Source organism: Rhinopithecus bieti, unplaced genomic scaffold (genome assembly GCF_001698545.2).
Source record: "Rhinopithecus bieti isolate Rb0 unplaced genomic scaffold, ASM169854v2 scaffold_10315, whole genome shotgun sequence".
Lineage (NCBI taxonomy): Eukaryota > Metazoa > Chordata > Mammalia > Primates > Cercopithecidae > Rhinopithecus > Rhinopithecus bieti.
The window spans coordinates 1,158,302-1,183,819 of record NW_016806560.1 but is presented as its reverse complement, the minus strand read 5'-3'; the positions used below and the strand labels follow the sequence as shown (position 1 = coordinate 1,183,819).

The window sequence follows — 25,518 nt, the reverse complement described above, 5'->3', positions numbered from 1 at the left end:
TATTGACACATAAAAAATCATTTACTAATAAAAACTATTAAGAGAATTATAGTTAGTCATCCTCATCATCCAATTGCTTAATAATCAGAGTAGGGCTTCATGGGGGTATTTTATGCTACCTTTACTATAATAACCTGTAGAAAAATACTGCTACTTGTTAAGTCATAGTTTTGAACTCTGTTTTCCCTAAAATTACAGAATGTGTTTGATCGTAACACTTTCACCTGATTTTCAATGTGATACTATATTTAAGTACAAACATTTAAATCAGAATTATATCATTACTACTAAATTTTCAGCCAAAAAACCCTTTCCTTGTAAAAACAAAATTAAGTCAATATAATGCTTTAATTTTCTACATAGCAGAATTAATCCAGTTCGATTTTTTACATTTTAATTTTCATCTAAATCGATTTGATTTGTATTTTTTTATATAAATATTTTAACAAAGACGTGTTTTATCAATCAGTTTCATGTCCAAATAATACCTTGTCATTGTAAACTTTCTTTTGTGTCCATTATTTCAATATAAATTTGATTTTCTAAGTACAATTCTGTAAATGTTTATAGCAAGAATAATCAAGATGTAATTATTCTTTTAATTTTGAGTCAATAACAAATGTTACCTCATAGAATTTTGGACATTTAATTGAGTATGGCTATAAGGCAATAATATTTGTTATTAGACAAAAGCCAATAGTTTGCATTTACTTCTGACTTTAAGTCAAAAGCATTAATGAGGAAGACGTAGGCTCTGAGCAGCGACAAGGTCAAAATGACCTTACAATGAAAATATCTTCACTCAATGTCAATAACTTTAAGGGTTGTTCTTAAGCTTGTTCTAGAAGGCTTTGTGCTCTTGGTGGCACACCATGACATTAGCCTAATTTTGTGCTGAGTCACATACCATGTTATACTATGTCTCATTATAGGTAAGCCATAATAAGCTTCAAAGCTATTTAAGTACCATCAGTGAAAAGAATTTAGAACTGATAATAGTGTATCTAATACCTCAACTTGTTTTGTACCTTGGGGCAAAGCAGATGCTATGTGGTAATAGTGGTTGAATGACTTATGCTAACAGAAGAAGTACCAAACACCAAAAAACTGGCCTTGAATGGACCCTCAGAAAAAATACATGGGCTCTGGTGCTGAAAATCTAAAAGGCAGAAGAGAAGTCAGCTAGATCTGGAAAGGAGGCCTTATAGTCATCTACTTCACCCTCTTGGAGAACAGAAGAACAAGAAATAGCCTCACAATACTAGGAGACTTTTTTTATTTTTTAGTTCACATAGTGACCAAGTGGCAGAGGTGAAATGTTAACTCAATCCTTTTCAGTTTTATTTGAAAAGAGCTAGACCATTGAGGATTTTGTGTCGTGGCTAATGACAGGGATTTGAAAACCTGGAGGAGAATATCGGGTATCTCTACTATCTATTCAACAGTTCTCTTTTTTTTTTTTTCATGTAATGTGTACTCCTTCTCTTCTAGGATCTTTAGTCTAAGTTTTCAGGAGAAAGATGAGAGGAGAACACCACAGGGCCTGCAAAGATTAGAAGGGCTTAAATACTGTGGGAGAAAATGTCCTATTTTTAACACAGGATCATGATGAACCAGAAGCCTGTGAGGAGCCCAGACTTGGAGATGAGTGAGTGTCTCACCTCTCGCAGGCCTGAGTCACCTGGTCTATCATGCCTGTATTCTAAAATTATTTAACTGATAAAGATGGTCGACACCCTTTCAGAAGAGACGATTAATATGTAGATATCCTGAACCTTATACCAGTAAAGTCCATTCTCCATATAGAAAGTTCTCACTGAACTTGTAGGACTTACAGTATCTTTATGTTCTCTACAGACTGATATGCTTCTTCATTTTGCTCATTCCAAGAAGATAAGTACCTCTTTTAGGTGGTCCAATCATTTTGGTCTTTAAAATCATTCCCAAACATTCATCTGTGTGCTTTGTAACTCAATCATTTCCTATCTTGGCCCTGTTTCCTCCTACTCTGAAAGACTCAGAAAAGGGAAACCAGAAGAACTGAAAACGAATGAATCTCTTTCTTACAACGAACACTTTATAAGTCAACTTAAAATTGCTGTGCTTAGAGACCTGTCTGCTAATCTTTATTTCTTACTATTACAATGTTTCTGCCCCATTTCAAAATATAGCTGATCTGAATGTCTTCTAAAAGTAAATTTCATCCCTATTCCTAAATTTCAGGTCTGGCATCCTAAAACAGGCACTTCAGTTATTTCTTTGCTATTATTACTTTTTAAAGCTTTTTCCTTATAACTATTTGATGGCTGACAGGTATTAGGTTATTCAAAATGCTGAACAGAACTACCTTAAATACTGTACTAATTGAGAAAGAAGCCACCCAGTTTGCAGAGAGCCATGAAGTGGCCTCTGATGAAGAGGCAGGAATTTAAGTGAGTCACCACTTGCCTGCCTCCTGTAACGTGTTCTTTCATACATCACTATTAAGTAAGCATGGCTGACCTGGAGCTCTCCGTCCCTGTCCTCTTCAAGCTGTTGGGGTTGCGGATGAGTTTGTCCAACATGTTGACAATCTGCCCAAATTTAGGCCTGTCGCTTCTCTCCTTCTGCCAGCAGTCTAGCATCAGCTGGTGGAGTGCAATGGGGCAGTCCATTGGAGGGGGTAACCGATAGCCTTCCTCAATGGCTTTAATCACCTATGGAAGACAACAGGATCATACGTTAAGCTGCCAGGCAAAGCTGCTGTTCAAGGTTCACCCTTCTGACTGGCATGTTTCTTGTGCATGAAGCTGCCAGCAAGCTGGAGCCTGGGAACAGCTCCAACTCCTTCACATGAGCCAAAGCTAGACCTGAGTATCACTGGCAACAGGAGAGGGAAGCCAGCTGTTGCTGTGAGGTGTACTCTAAAGGGAAGATGCATCAATCATCAATGTTCCCAAGTGGTTAGAGCCCAATCAGGTCCACAATGTGGTGTCAGTTTTGGTGATGGCCCTCAGAGATCACATGGCCCTGCCCCCTGCCTCCAGTCCCCTGCCCCGCTCCATTCTGCTCTTCAACATTAGCACACCTAAACACTCTTAGCAAAAGAGACTCTGACATAGTGCTAAAGACCTCCCTTGGGAAGCAATTAATAGCTGTCTCCAAAATGGAATTTTCTTTGCATCCTTTTAAGCCCCCGTCCTCTTACATAGACAGCTAGTGGGTCAACACCAGAGTCCAAGTCCAGATGCCCAGCCATTTTTTCTTTTGGATTACTTTACCCCTAGACACCAATTCTGAATTTCTTTCTTGGTCTCAGTTGGCTGTCAGTCGACCCTGTTAAAGGTGTTAGTAAGTAGAATTTTTTTAAAAAAGTAAAAAACAATTTTAAAAATTCCTTCTTTTGGGGCATTTACATTTTGAAGGAGACCCTCTCACATCTAAGGAAGGAAGTTACAATGGTAGATGATAATTGTCTTATTGGCCAAGACCATCCAAAGTGTCCAGCACAGTCTACTTGCCTAGTAAGTCATCAATAACTCATTCAACAGTCTCTTTGCTAATTCTAATTTTTCTCATCTGTCTTCACAGGCATTAAATTATTTTCTTATAGACTTTTCTCTCACATCCTCCCCCTACTTTGGGGTATACATTCCAATAAAGTAACATGGTAGGACATACCAAATTTATAGAGAATTACTTCACAGTTTTTTGGCTACTCATTATCTTTGTTTATGGATATCCTCTGAGATTCTGGAGGTGCTTTTATTTATTTGGGAGTCTAAAAATTTTATGTGCTTTAAATCACTCCATTTATTTTTCTTTCTATCAACATGAAAGCTGCCAGGCAAATAACTCACCCTGTGGTGGGTCCATTGACTGCTCAGAAATTGGCCTTTGACAGAAAACAGTCTGTTGGGTCCAGTGTCTTTGGATTAGTATGACTGTGGTCTTCTTAATAAGAGCACTGTTTCAGTTTAACAAATCATCTTATGATGTATTGAGCCCTCTGATCCTTTTTCTCCTATGTATTTTGCCAATATCATGTATCAGTATCACCTACTTTTCTTTGTAAAGCAGACTTCTCTATGCTGTCTTATTGAACCTTATTCTATTTGTTTCTAGCACTTACACTACATCAGTTTGATCACCTGGGTTTCTTTTATCTTTCCAGGTGCACGGTGTTGACTCTAGACTTGATGAGAACATTTTGCACGGAATTGAGGAGAATGAAAGCAACATTGGGCTGATGCCAGGGGAACATAAATTGTTATAACCCCTCAGACTGATTAATGCTCTTTCATAAGCTCCCTACACTGCCAGCTTGGAAGATGGCTCATAGGTTAGCAAAGCATATTTTCTCAGTTTACTGCTAAATATTTTGGGGGGCAGAGGATTAAACCAAACAAAAAACTTGCTAAGTTTGACATATTTTCAACAGTTACTTTCACTCCATTTACCATACGCCAAATTAATTCTACACATCAAAGTAATTCTCCAGATACACTTCCTATTGATTCCTGTTCTACATAGAATCCAACACAGAGACAAATAATATATCAATATTATTTGTGAGCAAGAAATGGCTTCAGATGCCTTTTCATGGATAAAGCCAGAGAACTGAAAGTTCAAAACAAAAGAACTGTTTTAATATATATGTATATAGAAACTGCCAGAATTACAGATCTGAACATATTTAGGGTGGAAAAACTGACATCTTTAGATTCTCTGTTCTTACGAACACTTGGTCATGACTTCAATGAAAGAAAAATAAAGCCTAAGTATCAAATAATTACAGTAACTACATTTACTATTTGTTCATTTAGGTTTTTTGTCTTTGTCCCTCTGAGAGTCTCTAACCTGAATCCAAACGTGGCTACAAGAAGCTACTAGAAGCTGTCTGCATAGCATAATCATATAAGCAATAGATTACATGCTATTCACCTTCATAGTCTTTTTCCAGGCTGTAATTACTATGACTTAGGCTAGCTGCTTTCTTCCCATCTGCTATGAATCTTCCGTTATAATTCACAGATAATATAATGTGAACACTACCATTCCCCTTAATCTGGCTGGTCAGCATAGAGAATTCTTTTTGCCCCACCAGACACGGAGTGCATCATTTTCTCTATTGCTCCAAACATTCTTTAATTGATATGGCAGCCTGCATGCTATTTCTTAAGTGCACCTGGCTGTAACCGTCAAGGCTGCGCAACTTCCTGTTGTTGGAGTAAGACAAAGCAGATGGATAGGTAACATTCCACCACAAAGATAATTTTTGAAAAGAAGTTTCCAAAATATAATTCTAATTGATAAACTGAATACCTTGCATTTGTAAACCCTCTCTGATAATGGCCTACCACATACATAAAAAATTAGGCAAGTTCAAAAAGTATAGGTAGCCATTTAATTTTAATTCAATCCCCAATCTTTCCAGAACTAACGTAAACTTTTCCAGGATTAGCTAAAATGTGTTCTAGGGAGACCCCTTGAATCTAGGGTTTTCTTTTACTTTTTTTTTTCTTTCTTTCTCACTGGAGATGTTTGTAATTAAATTCTATTACTCTGGAATCTTATTAGTGTCATTACTGAATCCTTTTCTGAAATTGCAGTCATCGTGGATACTCCCTTACGAAGTAGTCCAGATGGTACATTTAAAGGGATGTGCATAATTTACCAAGGGTCATTGAGTGAAGCTTTATTTTAGAGTCCTCAAGGGGCGAGCTCTAATTACAATGATGCCAGCTTTAAAATATTCACTAGTTTTCTTTCAATAAATCTTTCATGTCCGTTTTATCTTATGTGGAATTTACTTTTTTCATAATCTTTGCATTTTCTTAAAATTCAGTTTCATTTTGTTTTACTTTGGCTTTGAAAGTTCACCAAGTAAAAATACCATCCCATATTTTTTTATCTATGCATCTATGTGTGTATGTATCTATCTCCCATACTGTACCATGTAGGCCATTTAATTCTTGTCCTTGAAATCAATAGTCGTTGGTTATAATGTTGAACTAGCTTGCTAGATATATCTGTATTAAGAAATTTGAGTTTAATGTATCATTTCAAACCCCGTGCTCACTCCATCATACAGTAATGCAGAACTTCCTGAATCTCAATGTGAAAAAATGTATTTCAGAACATAGAGACTTACATCTTGATTGGACATATCCCAGTAGGGCCTCTCCCCGTACGACATCACTTCCCACATAACGATTCCATAGCTCCATACATCACTTGCTGATGTGAATTTACGATAGGCAATTGCTTCTGGCGCAGTCCACCGGATAGGAATCTTGCCACCCTGTGAACATTTGAGCTGTAAGTTATTCCTTAAGTACATCACTGATGTGCCATTTTAGATTCTGAATGTAGTTCCTGCTAGCCAAGCAGGACAACAGCATTCTTGAGATAGCTCTCAAAACAAAAGACACTTGTTCATTTTAACACAAGTCTTCCAGGTTAAGACAGTTCTCATGTGTTTTCTTTACTCACAGGGAAGTGACTAAGTAATCTAATTATGTTTTCAAAACCTACCTATTATCTGAGCTCTGCTTAAGGCAATATTCTAGAAAAAAAGAAATCTCAGGTTTTACAAAATACATGTTATCCACGGGGTATCAGTGATATGTAGCTGACATTTGTTTGATTTTTTGTTGGATTCTTTCACCCAGGAGCACAAAGGAAGGCAATGCTTAATACTGCTTCAAAAATCATGAATGAAGGAATTTAAATATGAACATTTCTATCCAACACAAGTCTACCTCCCCTTATACAGCATGAGAAACATGCTCAATAGCTAGGGGATGATATGATAAATATGCCTTTACAGAAAGCCAAATAATACCAGACACTAGAGCTATTACTGACTTTAATGGAGTAAGGACAGGATTTTAGTTGTTATTAAATTAAAGAAAAAAAAAAAAAGACTTGTAAAATGGTAAAGCAAGTGAATATTACCCAGGAAAAGTTTCAAAATGCCCTTTTTTTTTTTTTTTTTTCCCCAAATGTTTTTTTTTTTTATGCTTTTTTTTAAGGTATTTTCAGTCAGGTTTTCAATGTCCTAGGGTTCCACCTGGGGAAATTAATTCAAGTCTAATTCAGACCCTTGAGGTATCCCCAGGGCCATCATTTAAAAGTTTTCTTTGCTTTATTAGGTAGGGCTATGAAACAGGACAATAAATTGTACTGGAAATTGCTTTGATACATTGCAGTGAACTCTGAAAACCCAGTGTATTGCATTCATCCTTGTTACACACAGGACACTTGTACTGCATTCCCCCCTGCTTAAATATTTGTCTAAGGTTTTATCTATGTAAATGTATCATTCTAGAAGCCTCCTTTAACTTTTCTTTCTCCAACTTCTGGGAAAAAACAAAAGATCTTCAACATTCACAAAGATGTATTCTTTTCTAAATGAATGGACTTGGAATTCAAAAGAGGACAAGCATAAGAATCAAAATTGGAGCCAAAGAAATAGAATACTATACCCCTTGATCCCCCCCACAAAATAAAAGGCTCAGCCAGCCCACCAACCAAACAACAACAAAAAACCCCCATTGCTTGGGATTGCAGATGCAAAATGAGGAGTGCTAAAAGGGGAAAATGGCTGGTAACTGTCAGCTTCCTGTTGATTTTAACAGTGTCAGTGTTAATGGCCAATAACTGTTTTATGATTCTGTGTTTATTCCATTAGTATTTTATATTCAGATAGTCGAGCTAAGATAGCACAGCCATTGACTGTGTACTTAAAACTCTTAACTGTGTCTTAATCCCCGCTTATCTACCAGTGGTAAAATGAAGGCCATTAGATACTAGAAAACCTTGCATGGTATAAATGTTTTATAAATCCTGTATATACATTCTGAGATTTGGTAGCCAACCAACTAGAAACATCGCTTTGTCTCATTTAGAATATTAAAGAATAGAAAAAAGGCAAATACAAAATCTAAAACAAAAAAAAAAAAAAAAAAAAAAAAAAAAAAAAAAGGAAGAAAGAGGCAGGAAGACAGCAGGCAAATACAAGTGCAAAAAAATAAATAAGCAAAGCTACCTCTTGATTTTCTCAGGAATTGATTATTTATTGTATAAACTGATCCTTAATGCTTGCTTCTCAGTTAGGTCATTTTTATTTAAGACACCGTCTTATTGTTCATTAACACTTTCTCCCCACTGCCCCCCCAAAAAAACATAGAGGGAAAGATAATTCATTTTGCTTCTAGTTTGTGGCTGTTAATATTGTCATCATCTAGGGTCAGCTTTGAAATCTCTCTTTTCTTGGAAACATGGTTTAAAAATGGACGCAGGAATACGAGGAGGCTTCAAGGCATGAGAAAACTTAAGAAATAAAAGAATTACAAAGGGCTTCAATCTCAAAGTGAGAAGAGAGGAACAGTTTCACCAGAGTGAAAGCCCAGATGTCACCAATCTTTCTTACCCTGGTAGTGTAAGCTGCTTCCGGATCATCCTCTAGCACTCGGGACATGCCAAAATCAGACACTTTGCAGACCAAGTTGCTGTTCACCAGGATGTTCCGTGCGGCCAGATCACGATGCACATAGCTCATATCAGATAAATACTTCATCCCAGACCCGATGCCACGAAGCATGCCCACCAGCTGAATGACTGTAAATCTGCCATCATTTTTCTGCATAGAAAAGGAGTAAGGAACAATCCCATTACCATTAGGTCAAATTAATTCTCACCAAGCATTTATTACTTGAATCTTTTTGTATATCTGTATCCGGTATGCAGTGAAACTCAACATGATTTCCAGGCCCTTCTGACCAAAGTCACTAATTCAGTAGCAGACTGTACCCTAGGAGCTGGGTTTGCTTCCTGTGACAGATGGAAATTATCCAACTGTAATGAATCTATGGCTCAAACAGCTCCACATCACAGGAATAAATCAAAAACCACCCTCGTTGAACATGGATTATTTAATAGCCTTAAAAATCACATCATTTTCGATTTCTCCTCTTCTTTCTTTGCCCCATTTAAAAAAAAATCCACGAATACCACCGAACGGAATGAATACAAGGACTCTGTTAGGAGTCTTCCAAATACCAACATTCTTGGGTTTAATATAAAGTCGTCACATACCCTGAGGAATGCATCCAAGGAGCCATTCTCCATGTACTCTGTTATGATCATTACTGGTTTACCTAGAGTTTTCAGAAAGAAAAACACAGACCTTTGATGAGCACTGCAGTTAATGAGATAAAAATGGGCTATGCACAATTTTACTGCCAAGACACCTGTCTTGTGTGATCTAATTTAATTAAAACAAGCCAAGCTTATGCCTCAGCTGTGGGGAGCTAGGAATGAAATATTAAAAGGACGAGTAGGTTTAAATTCCATCTGGATAGTTAACCCTTTGGGTGGCTTGTTGACAAGGTCTTTAACTAAAGTGGCCTCTCGTATCCAGGGAGCAACATGAATGGATAATTGCTCTCTCAAGCAAAAGGGGAAAATGATAAATGGGAGGGCCTGTTTCAATGCAAAAATAATCTTTAGGATAATTAATTTATTTTGTCCCCAGAAGAGCCACTTGTAAGAAGCTAAGGACATCAATAGGCAGATCAACTTCTTTTCTTTATTTAGAGAAATCCGTGTTTCAGGGAGTAGTAGCTATGTTGAATCCTTCCTTATCCAGACACATCTTAAAACCAGGCATGCAGCCGGGTTCGGTAGGTCACGCCTGTAATCCCAGCACTTTGGGAGGCCAAGGCCGGACGACCGTCTGAGGTCAGGAGTTTGAGACCAGCCTGGCCAACATGGTGAAACCCTGTTTCTACTAAAATACCAAAAAAAAAAAAAAAAAAAAAAAAAAAAAAAATTAGCTGGGCGTGGTGGCAGGAGACTGTAATGCCGCTACTCAGGAGGCTGAAGCAGGAGAATCGCTTGAACCCGGGAGGTGGAGGTTGCAGTGAGCCAAGATGGCGTCAATACACTCCAGCCTGGGCAACGATACCAAGACTCTGTCTCCAACAACAACAACAACAACAACAACAAAAACAAAAAACAAATAAGCATGCGACTTCTCTCCGCTGTCTTGCTCAGCTCAGGGGCTCTGTCCTTTCTCTTCACTTTCCCTAGCTACGAATAAACTTGCTTTGGTCTGATTCCTTAAACTGCCTACCTCAAAAAACAAACAAACACAAAAACCCAGAACAGTCAAAGGAAAGGTTCAGTAAATTATTTCATCTGAGACAGGAATTTAAATTCAGTACTAGAACATCCTTGTTTCCCCCATTCCGCAAAGAAATAAAAATGATTTTAAGCCCTGAGCAGAATGAGGTGGAAACAAGATTTTCACTGAAGTCCTCTTTCTGAGGACTTCAGGACTTAAGAATCATTCTTCACTTTCTTGCACAGGCAATGAGCTCAAGGTCTGAAATTCCTTCTTTCTAAAGGGTATTATCGCGGAGTGGAGGGTGGGAAACATGAATTTTTTTTTTTTTCTAAGAGAAGGATCAAACAGGTCCCTAAAATATTCCTTTGGGAGAAAATGAACTATCAGTTTGATACACCAAAAAATATTCACACTGGCAGGGCATGGTGGCTCATACCTATAATTCCAGGACTTTGGGAGGCTGAGGCAGGTGGGTCACTCAAGGCAAGGAGTTTGAGACCAGCCTAGCCAACGTGGTGAAACCCCGTCTCTACTAAAAATACAAAAATTAGCCGGGTGCAGTGGCACGCACCTGTAGTCCCAGCTACTCGGGAGGCTGAGACAGGAGAATCACTTGGGCCCAGGAGGCAGAGGTTGCAGTGAGCCAAGATCATGCCACTGCACTCAAGCCTGGGTGACAGAGCGAGACTCTAAAAATAAAAAATAAAATAAAAAAACATACTTTTTATTGCTGCATTTGCTGATTATTTAGACTTCAGTCTAGAAAAATGGGCTGAAATATTTCACCGCTGAAAAGCACCCATGATTATTCTAAAGAAATACATTTTCCACCCAGTGATGCCATCAGCTTATAATTTCTGGCATATAGGGAATGGGGAAAGTTTTCACTTTAGGGGCAAAAGTGTTGAAGAGTGGGTTTTTAATTCCATGAAGTCCAATATATCAATTTGTGATACTTCTTGATTTCTGTGTCTAAGAAATCACTCAGAGGCAAACACTTTTGTATTAGAAAATAGTACCATGGACATGTTATTTTCAAGTGAGGAAAGAAGGCTGGTAGAAAAAGTGGGAATCTTGGTGCAGACCAAAGGTGAATAAAACCACTTTTAAGTCTTTTCTCTTTGCCAGCTTTTTGTGCTTGCCAATCCTCTATCAATATAAATAGGAAATGCTTAGTTCTCAGATTCATTTACCCTCTACATGTGTGACCACGGTTTTCTACTTAAAAAAAAAAAAAGAAATTTTTTTTTTTTTTTTTTTTTTTTAAGAGACAGGGTCTGGCTCTGTGGCCCAAGCTAGAGTGCAGTGACATGATCACAGCTCACTGCAGCCTTGAACTCTGGGCTCAAGGGATCCTCCTGCCTCAGCCTCTTGAGTAGCTGGGATTCCAGGCGCTAGCCACCGAGTTCAGCTTGTGACCATAGTCTTCTGACAGAACAAATGTGCCTAAATGAGTTTTAATCAACCTGCCTCAATCAAAAGATACTTTGTCAACTAATGAGAAAGGGCAGCCTCTCATGGCTGTGCATTAACACCTCCTTGCATTTCACCGGATCCCTCTGGAGCTGTGGAGACTACAGGAGAGGATCCAAAAGCAAGGGTCATGCGGAGAATTTATGGTCCTCCTGCCAATTTCAAAAGTTACTCAAGTAACTGCTGGTAATGAATTCACACGCTTCCACTCTACCCTTTCACCCTCACACCTCCCTAGTCGGACTCTTGGCACCATCTTCACAATTTTTCTGCATTCCTTTTTCTGTTTATTAAAAGGATCCATTTGTCAGAACCTTTATGAGCTCTACAAGAGAAATAAATACGAATGTCTCCATAAGCAGAGGGGCTTATAAAATAGGCCTGGGCTGGGCTCTTGGATAGAGGAGTCTCCTTCCCTCCACTAGGCAGGGATGCAGTGGGGAGGAGAGGGGTGGGGGAAGGGAATAGCTTCTCCAGTAGAAATTTTAAATCATTTTAATTCAGTGACAACTGCATTATGCAAATGCATCCAGTCGTTTATAACAGTTACAGCTGTAATAGCTACGCGTTTTAGAGGCGCAGTGGGACTTTAATACAAAGATCCCCTGTTTCTTCTCTCTTCTGCAGAGGTGCTAAGAAAATCACTGTCTGCAACAGGAAAAACACCCTAAGCTGAACAGAACCTCCTTTTTAGAAAACGGACCTGCAAAAGTATTTAAAGGGAATGCTATCTTTTAATTAAAGTAGTGAAGGACTCTGGGCGGCCCTGAAGGCCACAGGCAACAGAAAAATATCCTGTCTGTAAAACTAATCTCAAAAAGCAAATAGAGCTAGTCTATGCTAATTATAGCCTTCACCTTAGGCAGAAAATTATATATCCTTTGCATCAAGGTTCCTTTTTGTTTTGTTTTTTTGTTTTGTTTTGTTTTCTTTGAAAGATTCTGAAGATGGGGAAAGATGTACCTACTTCTTAAGACATAATGGCACCATTGAACACATATGAGGTTTTTTCTGAAAAAATTTGCTATTGTGCTAACCACCCAAAATATTCTATTTCATCCCCAAAATAACCTTATAAGGCAAATGCTCTTTTTACCTCCATTTTACAGATGAGAAAACTGAAACAGAAAGATTGAACAAGCAGTCCAAGGTCATAAGCTTTAGCAGCAGCAGAGCTGGTATGCAGTTGTTTGTCCCCAGTCCGGTGGTTCACAAAGCGTGATTCCCATACTAGCAGCTTTGGCTTCACCTGTGGTGAGCTCTCTACCCTCTAAACTATGGGCCGCACACCACCTGCTGAATCAAACCTCTGAGGAAGAGGCCCAAGAAACTGTCCTAACAAGCTTTCCAGACGATTCTTACTTATGTTTGAGGACCTCTGGACTGAATAGTGTATACTTTCTCTCCCATTTTAGTTAACCACCTCATTTCTTCTTCCTAAGGATTTCGTACTTTGCATCCTACTAGCCACCTGCCCCAGGCCTAATGTCTCATTTTTTCTTTTCTTTTTCCTTTTTCTTTTCTTTCTTTCTTTTTTTAAGTAGAGACAGGTTTCTATTAAAAAATAGGTTCAGGTGCCTCTGTCACCTGGACTGGGGTGCAGTGGCACTATCATAGCTCACTAGGAATGATATGGACAGGAGGCAGGGAAATACTAGGTAGAAAACGGTGGTTCCCTGCAAAGGCCCCACCTTCAACCCTGGAAACCATGGGCATTCGGTTGGCACAGCTAAACTCCAGGGGAAGATTATCTTCCTATTTCTATTCCTATTCCTTCCCCTTTCCAGCTCCCCATTCTGCTGAGAGCCACCTCCATCACCCAATAAAGCTTATACATTCACCATCCTTCAAGTCCATGTGACCTGATTCTTCCTGGACGCCAGACAGGAACCCAGGTACCAAGAGGGGAGGGTGAAAAAGGCTGTCACTCTGACTCTCCACTAAGCTGGTTAACACTTAGCCATTTGCAGATGGCAACTGCTAAAAGAGCATTATTTGTAACATACACCTTCTGGGGCTCCAGAGATCACTGGTGACCACTCACCTGGGCTCCTGCAGGTGCTTAACCTGTGTGCTCCCCCTCCCACAAAAAGTTTGAGCTCAGTGGCCGAGCAAAACAAGCCATACCCCATTGCAAGTCCCACGAGGAGTTCAGGAAACTTACCCATCTCAACTGTAGCCTTGAACTCCTGGGCTCAAGTGATCCTCCTGCCTCAGCCTCCTAAGTAGCTAGGACTACAGGTGTGAGAGATTGTTTTTCTCTTTAACCTACCCTCCTCTGACTGCTTCGGCCCACTGGGGTGGCTATATTGCCATTACTCTGCACATGCTGAGTGAAGATGCTTTCCATAGATACCTCGAATCAAAGAAGAAAAGCCTTGGCCTTCCAGGAGACATAGCCCCAGGCTTACAAGATCCTTGACTTGTAGTGTATATGAGGGCTCCTGGAACAGAGCCACCTTAAACAGGGACTGCCTCAGCTGTACTGTCTATGTGGCACTTTATAAGTTGGTCTTAGCCAGCCTTACAGACTTATTCAGGGTTTGCTTCACAAAATGCATCTGTTGAGCTGTGTCGCATTTTAACTGAAGCGTGGTTCACAGGCTCAGTGAATGCTAATGGACTAAAAAAGGAAAGTTCAACCAGGTGTTACTGTAAATAGGTGCTGAACTGCAACAGCCATAAATCAGGCAGAGCAGACAAGCAAATCCCCCAATATATTAAAGATTCCCAAGCTTCACCCTCTGCATCTGGAACCAAAGATTCCAGCACAAGGTGTGGCCAGGTTTTGTTGTGCTTTATAGGAAAAGTCCTTAAATTTTATTTTGCTTACCATCTGCTTGTGCCTATCCTATGACAATCAGTTTGGCCTAGCAAACATCTGAAAGATGGCATGGCATACCAAAAATCTGCTATATTAATTTCTCTAAAATCTCACACAAGCTGCCTTGGAGATTGGGTATCAGCCGAAACCATAGACCCATTTAGAGCTGACTACAAGATTAATGACTTGTCCTGCACTGATTTCCTCCTATTAGCAATCAGTGGGTCTGCGCCATCTGTCATTTCCCTGGAAAGAAAATGTGTGTTTAATTTCCCAGTAACTTCTAACTTGGCTTTGTAAAGGGGGTGACCCACGTACATTTAGTGACCACGCCTTCCAAGTGAATGATGTTCGGATGGTCAAACTGTCCCATGATGCTGGCCTCACTCAGGAAGTCTCTCCTCTGTTTGTCTGTATAACCAGCTTTCAGAGTCTTGATAGCCACACAGATCTCTCTCTTGCCAGGCACTTTGAGACGCCCGCTGCACACCTCACCAAATTCACCTTTGGGAGAGAAAAAGAATCTCTGATGGACCAGAAACACATTCAAGATGAAAGAAGAATAGCTAGCATTCCTTGAGTGCTTGTTACATGCCAGGCCCTGTGCTAGTGCTTTGCATAGATTATTTCACAAAATCCTCCATGCAACCCTGAAGTAGATGCTATTAGCCCCATTTTATTAGAGAAAACTAAGCCTTAATGAAAAACCCTACACAAAATCTTACAGTTAGTAAGAAACACAGTAAACCTTTTGAATGCAATCAATCTGATTTCAGATCGCATTAAGTTTCTCTCTAAGAATAAAATCAAAATTGGTACTAGAGTTCTTTATAACACATGGTATTTTATACTCAAGAAAAGGAAATTTCATGTATATACACACATACTCACAAATACATTTACATAATCCACACACATATTTAACATCCACCAAGAAAACAGACTCATTAGCAGACAGACACTCAGACATTTACCAACTCCTATAACTTTTTCAATCTTAATGCAGGATGCGTCAATTTCTTTGGCAAATTCTCGAACTGCTTGGTTGGGATCTTCGTACGTAAAGGGGTCCACATATGTTCTCACACCTAGGTAATAAACATGATAAGTTGGCTGAATACTTCTCAGGAACCACTAAAAAACGTAAGTAGTCTGGGTCTAAAATTACAAAACATAGGAAAAGTCAAGTTAGCTGTATGGTCTTGACATACGAAAATGGTTAAATTCTTGCTCTGGTTTTCATTAGTGGGTAAACAAAATATTGTTAGCTACTTAAGAGGCTGCAGCTTTACTGACTTCCTGGAATGTCTTCACACTTCAAGGACAAGATTTTTAAAACCACCCATCCAATGGAGGAAATTTGGATTGTGTTAGCTGAATACTATTGTTTCAAGCAGTTGCGCATAGCTCCCTTGCCTTTGCATGAAGTTCTGCCCACTGCTTTCAGTTATCCTCCCTTAGGGAAGAAAATAGAAGCTTTTTAATTTCAACCAGCTCTTTCCACATGGTGTCACATTTTGCCCAATATCTGGATGAATTAAATATGTGACCGACAATTAACAAAATTAGATTAAATCTAAGTTAAAGTAGACAATAAGGTTAATATCAGCTAGTTGATTTGAGAATACAGACTCTGTAGTGGACCTCCACTTCTTTTCTGTTTTGGAAAGAAGGTGTCATAAGCAAAGATATTCAACTTTGCCAGAAAGCTTCAGCTGGAGATAACCATTGTAGCCTAACTGTGAATGGTCTGGACATCAGGAAGTACGATTCAGTCATATCTCATACGACTCATAAACTAAATTTAGATGTGTTTGGAGGCAGCCCAGTGACAGATATCTGGGCCAAGAGGCAGAAGTCATTCTAAAAAGCTTTGTCCTGGCATTTGCTCCTCTCCCTCCTGGAGCTGCTGGGACACTAGGACACAGAGGGTATGCAGGACACCAGTTGGCCCAGTCCCTTTGACTTTCCAAGCTTGTAGGTCTTGCCCTCATCCCAGTACCCTTGGTTAGGAATAAGCTCCTTAAACTGGCAATTTCTTACTACTTCTTTTTAATAGATCAGCTTTAAAAAAAAAATATATCACGTGTAAAAATTGAAAAAATATTATTTTAGGAGGAAATGAGGTGAACAAATGGAAAGTTGTTAGACACTCCATATCCCTCATCACTTTATATGCTATAGCCAAGAAAATCTTCAAGATGAGTCTTGTTATTCCCAGTCCCTCTCCTTCTTCTATCTATTGTTTTTTGGAGACAGAGTCTGGCTGTGTCACTCAGGCTGGAGTGCAGTGGTAGGATCTTGGCTCACTGCAACCTCTGCCTCCTGGATTCAAGCAATTCTCATGCCTCAGCCTCCTGAGTATCTGGGATTATAGGCGTGCATCATCATGCCTGACTAATTTAGGTATTTTTTGTAGAGACGGAGTTTTGCCATGTTGGCCAGGCTACTCTTGAATGCCTGATTTCAAGTGATCTGCCTGTCTTGGCCTACCAAAATGCTGGGATTACAGGCATGAGCCACTGTGCCCAGTCAATCTTTCTTCTATCTTTCTGCACTAATATGTGAGTGACTTGTTACTTGTGGCTATCTAAATATAAATAAGTTAAATTAAAAAGATCCCTTTCTCAGTCATATTAGCTACATTTCCAGTATTCAACAGCATGTGTGGCTATTGGCTTACATATTAGACAGTGCAGATATAGAATAATGTTATCTCAGAAAGTGCTAGTGGACAGCTCTCCTGGATAGTCACCAACCACTGTCCATTTAAAAGTCTTCTACTGGCTGGGTGCCGTGGCTCATGCCTGTAATCCCAGCACTTTGGGAGGCTGAGGTGGGTAGATCACGAGGTCAGCTGAGGTGAGGCTGACACAGTGAAACCCTATCTCTACTAAAAATACAAAAATATCAGCCGGGCGTGGTGGCGGGCACCTGTAGTCCCAGCTACTCGGGAGGCTGAGGCAGGAGAATGGCGTGAACCTGGGAGGCAGAGCTTGCAGTGAGCCGAGATCGTGACACTGCACTACAGCCTGGGCGACAAAGCGAGACTCCGTCTCAAAAAAAAAAAAAAGTCTTCTACCTTGCTTAAGTCACTCTAGAGCCACTTCTTTGAATGTCTTCTTTGACCTCTTTGGAATATCAAAATTAGAATCCACTAAAAATTTACTGATAGTCACTAATTCTATATCACATATAGCCATTCCCTGGGAAGTAGCAATTACTGTTACATTTCTTATTCTTTTCCTCATCCTCAAATTTCCAGCTTATATGAAAAAAATTACCCATTTTAATTTTGCCACCCAGCTACAAGAATGAGCCAGCTAGACTGATAACTTTCTCAGAGTCGTGGATAAAATACGGAAAAGTAAAAATCTAAAGAAACACCTCTACCTCATCCCACATCTTTAATCTCACCATCCAAATCGCCCATTTCAGTTTGATACTCAGGAAGTACATTATTGGGATAAGGAATATATTATATAACATTAATAGTCACATAAATATTATTTGGACATGTTTAAACTAGAAAACATGAGACATGCTCTAAAAATAAAATTTTTTAATCCAATTTTTTGTACCTTGATTCAAATGTTTCTCTTCATCCGCTTCTTGTTTGGCTTTACTGTATTTACTCCGTCTATTAAAATTTTTTAAAAAAGAGAATTATTTTCCTCAAACACCTAAGCTTTAACACATGCCATAAGACAAATTCTTTGCTACTGTAAGTCAGGCAGGTATGCTATGTACATTTCAGAGATGAGAACACTGAGACTTACAAGAGATGAAATACTTGTCACCCGGGTAGTGAGTCATGGTTTTAAGCTCAAGCAGTCAGAGACACCTCTGAACCACAGTTTTAAACTGAGGTGTCTTACAATGGCTTAAAGCAAATGTTTTATAATATAATTATAATTCAAAATCTGTCAGAGAAAATTTATCTTATTGAATATAAGTTTATTGGCTATTTTTCCATTTACATAAATGCACGTGTTGTATATATATGTATGTGTGTGTATATATATGTGTGTATGTATATATATATTTTAAATTTCCATGGGTAATTCTGCATAAATCAAATGGCAATAATGTTCAGTATGTGATGGGCAATAGTAAATATTATTGCTATAACCAGATAACTACTACCACAAAAATTCATTATCATATTACATGACACTCTCGAAACAATACTTTTGCGGTTACCGGTTTCAGTTGCTACATACAAATTCCCAACTTCCAAATGAAAAGTTTAAAAGTAAGTATTTGCTTTGTACTGAATTACGTTCCCTAATTTGTACAAAATGAGCAAGGTTAAAAATGAGAAGCTTTGTTTTGCTTTGCCTAATTCACTTTCGGTAAAATGGTGCATTATCTTAAACTTGGCATTCTGCTCCTACAACTTTTAATAGCGTCAATCTGGCTTTGTTATAAAGCTTTGTGGATTAGAAATCTTTAGTACATATAAATCTTCAATCAGGAATGTATATATCTCTCTTATACAAACTGGAAAATCAACTCAAGCCTTGGAAATCAAAATTATATATACATTGTGAATCAGGAGAATATATATCACTTAAAGGAATCAGAAAATCAACTCAGTTGATATTACAGTTGTCTAAAACTTGGGAAGTTGAGACCAAATTAGTAAATAAAATGTATACATTTATGTTTCTGTCAGAAATGTAAAATTTACACTGGAATTTACATCTTAGGTTTTCTTAGAGCTTCAAACACAAGGTAAGTAAGACTCTTACAGAAAAAGAAACAGTGTCTGAGATGAGAAAAAATTCCCCCAAGGCCAGGTTGTCTTGGCAGTGTGGTCCTGTCAAAATCCTATACTCCAAACTCTTAAACTTTGAATAGGTAGAAAGGCAGATGATTATGACAAAGAGAGAACAACAGAACCTAAAGGAGCCAGGCAGTGCAACCAGAGAGGCAGCGGATCCTGGTCACATGCTCCAAGCTTCCCTCCCACATTCCTCTCCTAATTGTCAGCAGCCCAGGAACCAGTTCAGCCATCAGACCCTCAGTGCCTACAGATGTTCTTCCATGTGGATAATTCCCTGACAAATAATAATACCTTGCATTTTTACACTGCATTTAACTTTTCACAGTGCTTTCATCTCATGTATTATCTCCTCCCCTAACTGTTTGCAAAGCAGGAACCAACTTAGCAAAACAGAGACTCCAGTGACGACAGCTAACTGTGAAGTATGGTATTTCAGTCCCAAATCATAAACTTGGTTTTTTTGTTATTTATTTATTTATTTATTTATTTATTTATTTATTTATTTTATTATACTTTAAGTTCTAGGGTACATGTGCATAACGTGCAGGTTTGTTACATATGTATACTTGTGCCATGTTGGTGTGCTGCATTTTCCTTTGCATTTAACTTTTCAAAGGGTCTAGTGTTTTTATTTATTTATTTATTTATTTTTGAGTTGGAGAGTCACTCTGTTGCTCAGGCTGAAGTATAGTGGCATGATCTCAGCTCACTGCAAGCTCCACCTCTAGGGTTCAAGCGCTTCTCCTGCCTCAGCCTCCTGAGTAGCTGAGATTATAGGCACCCGCCACCACACTCAGCTAATTTTGTATTTTTAGTAGAGACGGGGTTTCACCACGTTGGCCAAGCTCGTCTCAAACTCTTGACCTCAAGTGATCCGCTCACAGAGGCCTCCCAAAGTGCTGGGATTATAGGCTTGAACCACCGCACCCAGCCAGAGTCTATTATTTAATTGCATCTTCATGATAACCCTATGAAAGCAACCAGGCAGACAGACACATGCTCAGTTTCCCTATGGATGAGGACGTGGAGCTGGGTGGGGTGGGGGGTGGGGAGCAAGAGGATCACCACGTGTTCTCCTAGCAAGTACAGGACTTCGTGGAAACCCTGATCCAGCCCACGACTTCACAGGGCCTCTCTTACTGGAGACTAGTTACGTAAGGATACCTAGTGAGAGTTAATTATAAGCAGTGTTACGTTTTATATCAGTACATTCACTTAAAATGAATTCAACTGCTCTTAAAATCCATTGCTTCATCGAAGTAACTAAACAGGTTTAAATACCCTGAAGCCAAACAACTTTCTATAAAAGATGAAGTCTCCTACAATCTTCTTCCTCTCCCTCCACCCCCATCCTTTCCCTTCTTAAAGGAAATATAAGAGTGTGAGGTCAGGGACTACTAAAATAACATTTTATGTCAGGAAAATGCCATAGATTGGTCCCAAGGGTGTGATAGGGTCCTGCCAGCCTGAAGGATTTTGTCTTAGCAGAGCTCATAAAAGCATCATCTAAAATTACAAGTATATCTTTTAAACCACTTAAGATTTCGAATACTGATTTGAATTTCTTTCCTTTGAAGAAGGAAAAAAAATGCATAGAATGAGAAAGCTTTGGTACCAACTTAAAATTGTCAATGAAACAAAAACCTGGCGTATACCATAGAAAACCATGGCCTGAAGCTGCCCGGGAAAGTGTTTATCTGTTTTACATCAAGCACATTCATTAAATATGTGCAAAGCCAGAGGAAATACAAAATGACAGGGGTCATTAATTATAAGGTTGACACACCCGTCCCTTCCTCAGACTTCTAAACATAGAAGGAGGAATTACATTAGTGGTGAAGGTGTGTTTTTAAACGAGAATTTTTACGTGGAGTGTTATTTGGAGGAGAGGAACCTTAAGACTGCAGGAAATGGCTGAAAAAAAAAAAAAAAAAACAAGGATTACTGTTCAAAGGCTAACATAGTCTGTTTGCTTTTTAAAAATATCTGGAAAACAAAAATGCCTGTGTCCTGTTCTACCTTTAACACCTGATGACCCTTTTGCCTTGGCTCAGGGTAGGACAATGTGGCCCATTATCATCCCAGGAAAGGAAGCCCATTAAAGTTCCCCACTGGGGCAGCCAGCCTGCAGGAAGCCACACTGCCTGAAGAAGTCCTAACTCGAAACTGACATCAGAGGCTGATCACCTGAATGGCAGAAGGAAAACTTTGTTGAAGGTTTTCTAATTATAGAGATGTGGACAAGCTGATTAAAATTGGGAAGGAGTGGAGTGTTTTATTAGCAAATGCTCCAGAAGGAAACATGGACCCTTTCAGCCACAGGAGTTGGAGAAAAGGGCCCACGCTGCAGGTGAAACTTTGAAAGAGTGTGAACTAAGCCCTCCTGCAGTCCAAGGGACACAGTAATAAGGGTATTAACAGACATTGTTGCAGAACAGCGTGAGTCCTCTCAACCAACGTGCTGTTCCTGGCACCTTAAGTATTCAATAAAGCAAACAAAATAGAGAGGGGGAGCAAGGCAGGGGCCCAGCATAAACCGTGCTTTTACTAAATTACTAACTTTTCTGGTCAAGTGGACAGATTTGACTGATGTGGTTCACTGTTCCAAAACTAATTAGCAAAAGGTAAGTAATTTATTCGGCTAAAGTGCATATTAAAGATAAAGCAATGTAACTAGCATGGCTCCAGGAGGTCCCTTTCCAGCACTGAACGGCATCACCCATGAAGATTCACAGAAGCCATTCTTCTTTTTCCCCTTCTTTAAGCTGTCATTGTTCTTGCACCAAATGATGTCTGAATGTTGTTCACGAGGCGCATGTTGAAATGGTTGCGCACAAGTTGTTTAGAAATTATCCCAAGGTATCATCTGCCCCCAGTTGTGTGAATTTACATGACTTCCTCAGAGCTGAATTAGGCTAACGCTTAAGTGTTTTCATTTTCACATGATCATAATACACCAGGGAAGGAAATTAGGACCCAGGCGTACCACCTGAGGTCAGGGGTTCGCGACCAGCCTGGCCAACATGGTGAAACCCCATCTCTACTAAAAATACAAAAATTAGGCAGGTGTGGTAGCACAGGCTGAATGATAACTCTTTTAGCATTAGGTGAACTCTTAGCTCCGAAGTGGAAAACCTTAACCTTCAATAGGAGGAGAAAATTAACTTGTAAACTCTGACTTTATATTGTGTAATAGACTTGCACATTAATTCACAGATTACAAATCTTACCAACATCACTAGCAGACTCTTGAAGCTTTGGTTCCATAGAACTGCCAATGTCAGTGTTTTTATGTAGGTCAACTTTGTCAGTTAAGAAGATATTAAAATAATATATCTATCCCAGTACTGGAAGTTACAAGAGCTGAATTCCTGTCCTGATCAGCAACTAACTCGCCATGCGACCTTCGCTTATTTGTTTAATCTCTTTAGGCCTCCAGTACCTAATACATAAATAAATTTTGCCATAACAACTTCAGTTTTTTCTTCAAATCAATTCACTTCTTTTTCCTTATCCAGGTAAAGGGGGTACTTTATAACCCTAACATAAATGGAAACCCAGTGTCACTAGCAATCATTAGAAGGTTAGCATAAAAACAGCATGTGCCTGGTTATCAGTAAGACTTTCCCTCACTACCAAGTTGTCCTTTAAGAAATAGGGGCCATTCTTGTATTCTAGTCCTTTCTTAAAATTGTTTTTTCGCATCTGAATAATAAAATACTGCTTTGGGGCCGGGTGTGGTGGCTCACGCCTGTAATCCCAGCACTTTGGGAGGCCGAGGTGGGCAGATCATCCGAGGTCAGGGGTTCTAGACCAGCCTGGCCAACATGGTGAAACCCCATCTCTACTAAAAATACAAAAATTAGCTGGGCGTGGTAGTACATGCCTGTAATCCCAGCTACTCATGAGGCTGAGGCATGAGAATCACTTGAACCCATAAGGCAGAGGTCGCAGTGAGCTGAGATTGCACTATTGCACGCCAGCCTGGGTAACAGAGTGAGACTGTCTCAATAAATAAATAAATACTGTAATACTGTTTTGGAAAAAACACTACCCTAAAACAATCTGAATTAATACTAGTTTGTGATGCTTTTGAAGATAACTTGATGAAATCATTACTATAAAAGGGAAGAGGGTATCAGATAAATTTAACATAGATTCAGTCATTAGTCCTGGAGGTTATGACCTTATACTTGTATTTTAGGATGTCATTGTTAACAGTCCTTTTAAAGATCACTTTAAAAAAAAATATAGAAAAGTGGTTATGTTGTGGAGATCACAAATACATAAATATATAAATGTGGAAATGGTGACTTGCTGCTAGAGAATGTGCAAATAGAGATTTGTTTGTGGTTTGAAATAAAATTTATAGGGACAGCATCACATAGGTACAAGAAGGGTTGTGTCTTAAAATAACCTAGATAACAGGTACAATTATGTGCTCTGGAAAGCTGAAAGAATTCTGAAATTATATCTTGAGTGATGAGAAAGACACGGATCAAAGATGCCTACAGAAAATATAAAATTAAGTTGCTTAACATAAATGTGGGTGGTAAAAAGATACAATATAGCTAAATCAATGTGCTTAGTATAACATCTCATTTTAGGTATTTTATAAATTTAGTAGTTTGATTCTTTCATGGCAATCCCTAAATGCTTACATATTCCAGTTGGCCAAAAGAAAAAAGTAGATCTCACTGAAAAAAGTGTAGATTATTCTGGCTTGCCTTAGGCTCAGGCTTCTCTAAGCTGAATGTGTACAATGAAATAAATGAAACAATTGCTATAAAAAAAATCCTGCAAGATATCAACTGTGGGTCTGAGGCTGCTTCCTCTTTCTTAAATGACAAATGAGCACCACGCCGATTTTCTCTCCGAGGTCATCAGAAGGACTGAAACTTTTCTCACTACATGAGTTTCTGTCCATCAACTTCCTTAGAAATCTTGCATGCCATCAGCAGAGTGGGAGTCACTTCAAGAGGACCCCGTAACAGATCTGTCTGTAGCATCCTTTCCGGCATAAACATTGGGTGATTCTAAGAAGCACAAAGCAGCCTCATCGTCAAAGGACATGACTCAGATTTTATGGGCTAGGGTGTTTAATCTTTTGCTTTCTCATACTACTGGCTGAAGTCTGGCAAGATTATTTCGCCAGTACCATGTACCACCTTTCGTTTGTACCTCTCACGAAAAGCCTGGGCCAGGCTTTCGTCCCTACTACCTGTCTCCTCTCTGTTCACCTGTTCTTGTCCCATTTAAACATTTATAGTCCAAGATAACACAGCAGACAACCTGCGTGAGGAGAAGAATTGGCTGAGTGTGCATGAGCCACTGCAAACCTGTCAGCTACCTGGCTCCAGGCGGCCTTTCCCATGACAGCTTTACGGCTGACACTAAAGAAGAATCAATATGAGGGCAAGGGGTTGACATTTCATTTTCTAAAAAGTGATCCATTGAGGACCAATCACCGAGCACTGTTTATCAGCCTTGGGAAGTGACATTTTTTTTTTAATGGGGGAGAAGGGACAGGAATCATCGCTAGGTAACTCGACAGGCTGAATTCTCTAAGGTGGGGACTCATAATTGGAAATCCGATGCATCCTGCTATCAATCCTGCCTTATGTAATAAAGTGATCAATAAAGGCAGAGAGGAAATTAAGTCATCAGGCTTAAGGATGCTATTTTCCGTAGTCATGGCTTTTAATAAACTTGTCTCCCCGATTACATGTTCACGTGTTTTTCCTTTCTTTTCATCAAAGCCAACGTTTTAAGTAGAACATCCAAAGGGAACTCATAATGAGGTAACTTATTTCTCATTACTCCAGTTTGACTGCTGTACTTAGGGCCACTTATACCAAAAAACAAAAAAGCAACATAAATTTAAAGCAAAGCTGGACTACAACTAGAGAATGTTTCCAGTAAAGTCAAAGAGATGGTCAAGACACAAGGCCAAGACCTCCTTTCTGCAGAGAAGTGCTCTGAGCATCCTATGGTGCTGAATGTTTATCAAATATTTTTAGAAGTGGAGGTATTTAATGAATTGTATCTGTTTTAAACCATTAAACATCTTTATTTTCTAATAACAAAGATTATTTCTGTATACTGTGAAAATTTCAGACACAGAAATATGTAAGTATAAAATCAAAAAAGCACATGTAATTCCTATACACTCCCCGACATGCTCCTTGCTTCCCACCATCAGATGGATATATACTAACGCATACATTTCCCGGTGGTTGTGTACATATACAAAACTAAATGGCAATGTACAAGAAAGAGGGCCATCTTGATTGGCTTTCAAAATCAAATACCAGGGAA

At 39.1% G+C, this 25,518-nt stretch overlaps 1 protein-coding gene across 1 annotated transcript in view; it reads right to left on the bottom strand.

The window, feature by feature from the left end:
- EPHA4 (EPH receptor A4) overlaps positions 1-25,518 on the bottom strand; it is a 156,386-nt gene that overhangs the window by 11,748 nt on the left and 119,120 nt on the right. The window contains 7 exon segments of the mRNA XM_017876829.1: positions 2,503-2,696; positions 6,134-6,283; positions 8,417-8,626; positions 9,082-9,143; positions 14,730-14,915; positions 15,386-15,499; positions 17,993-18,051. Coding sequence (XP_017732318.1) covers positions 2,503-2,696; positions 6,134-6,283; positions 8,417-8,626; positions 9,082-9,143; positions 14,730-14,915; positions 15,386-15,499; positions 17,993-18,051 — 975 coding nt within the window.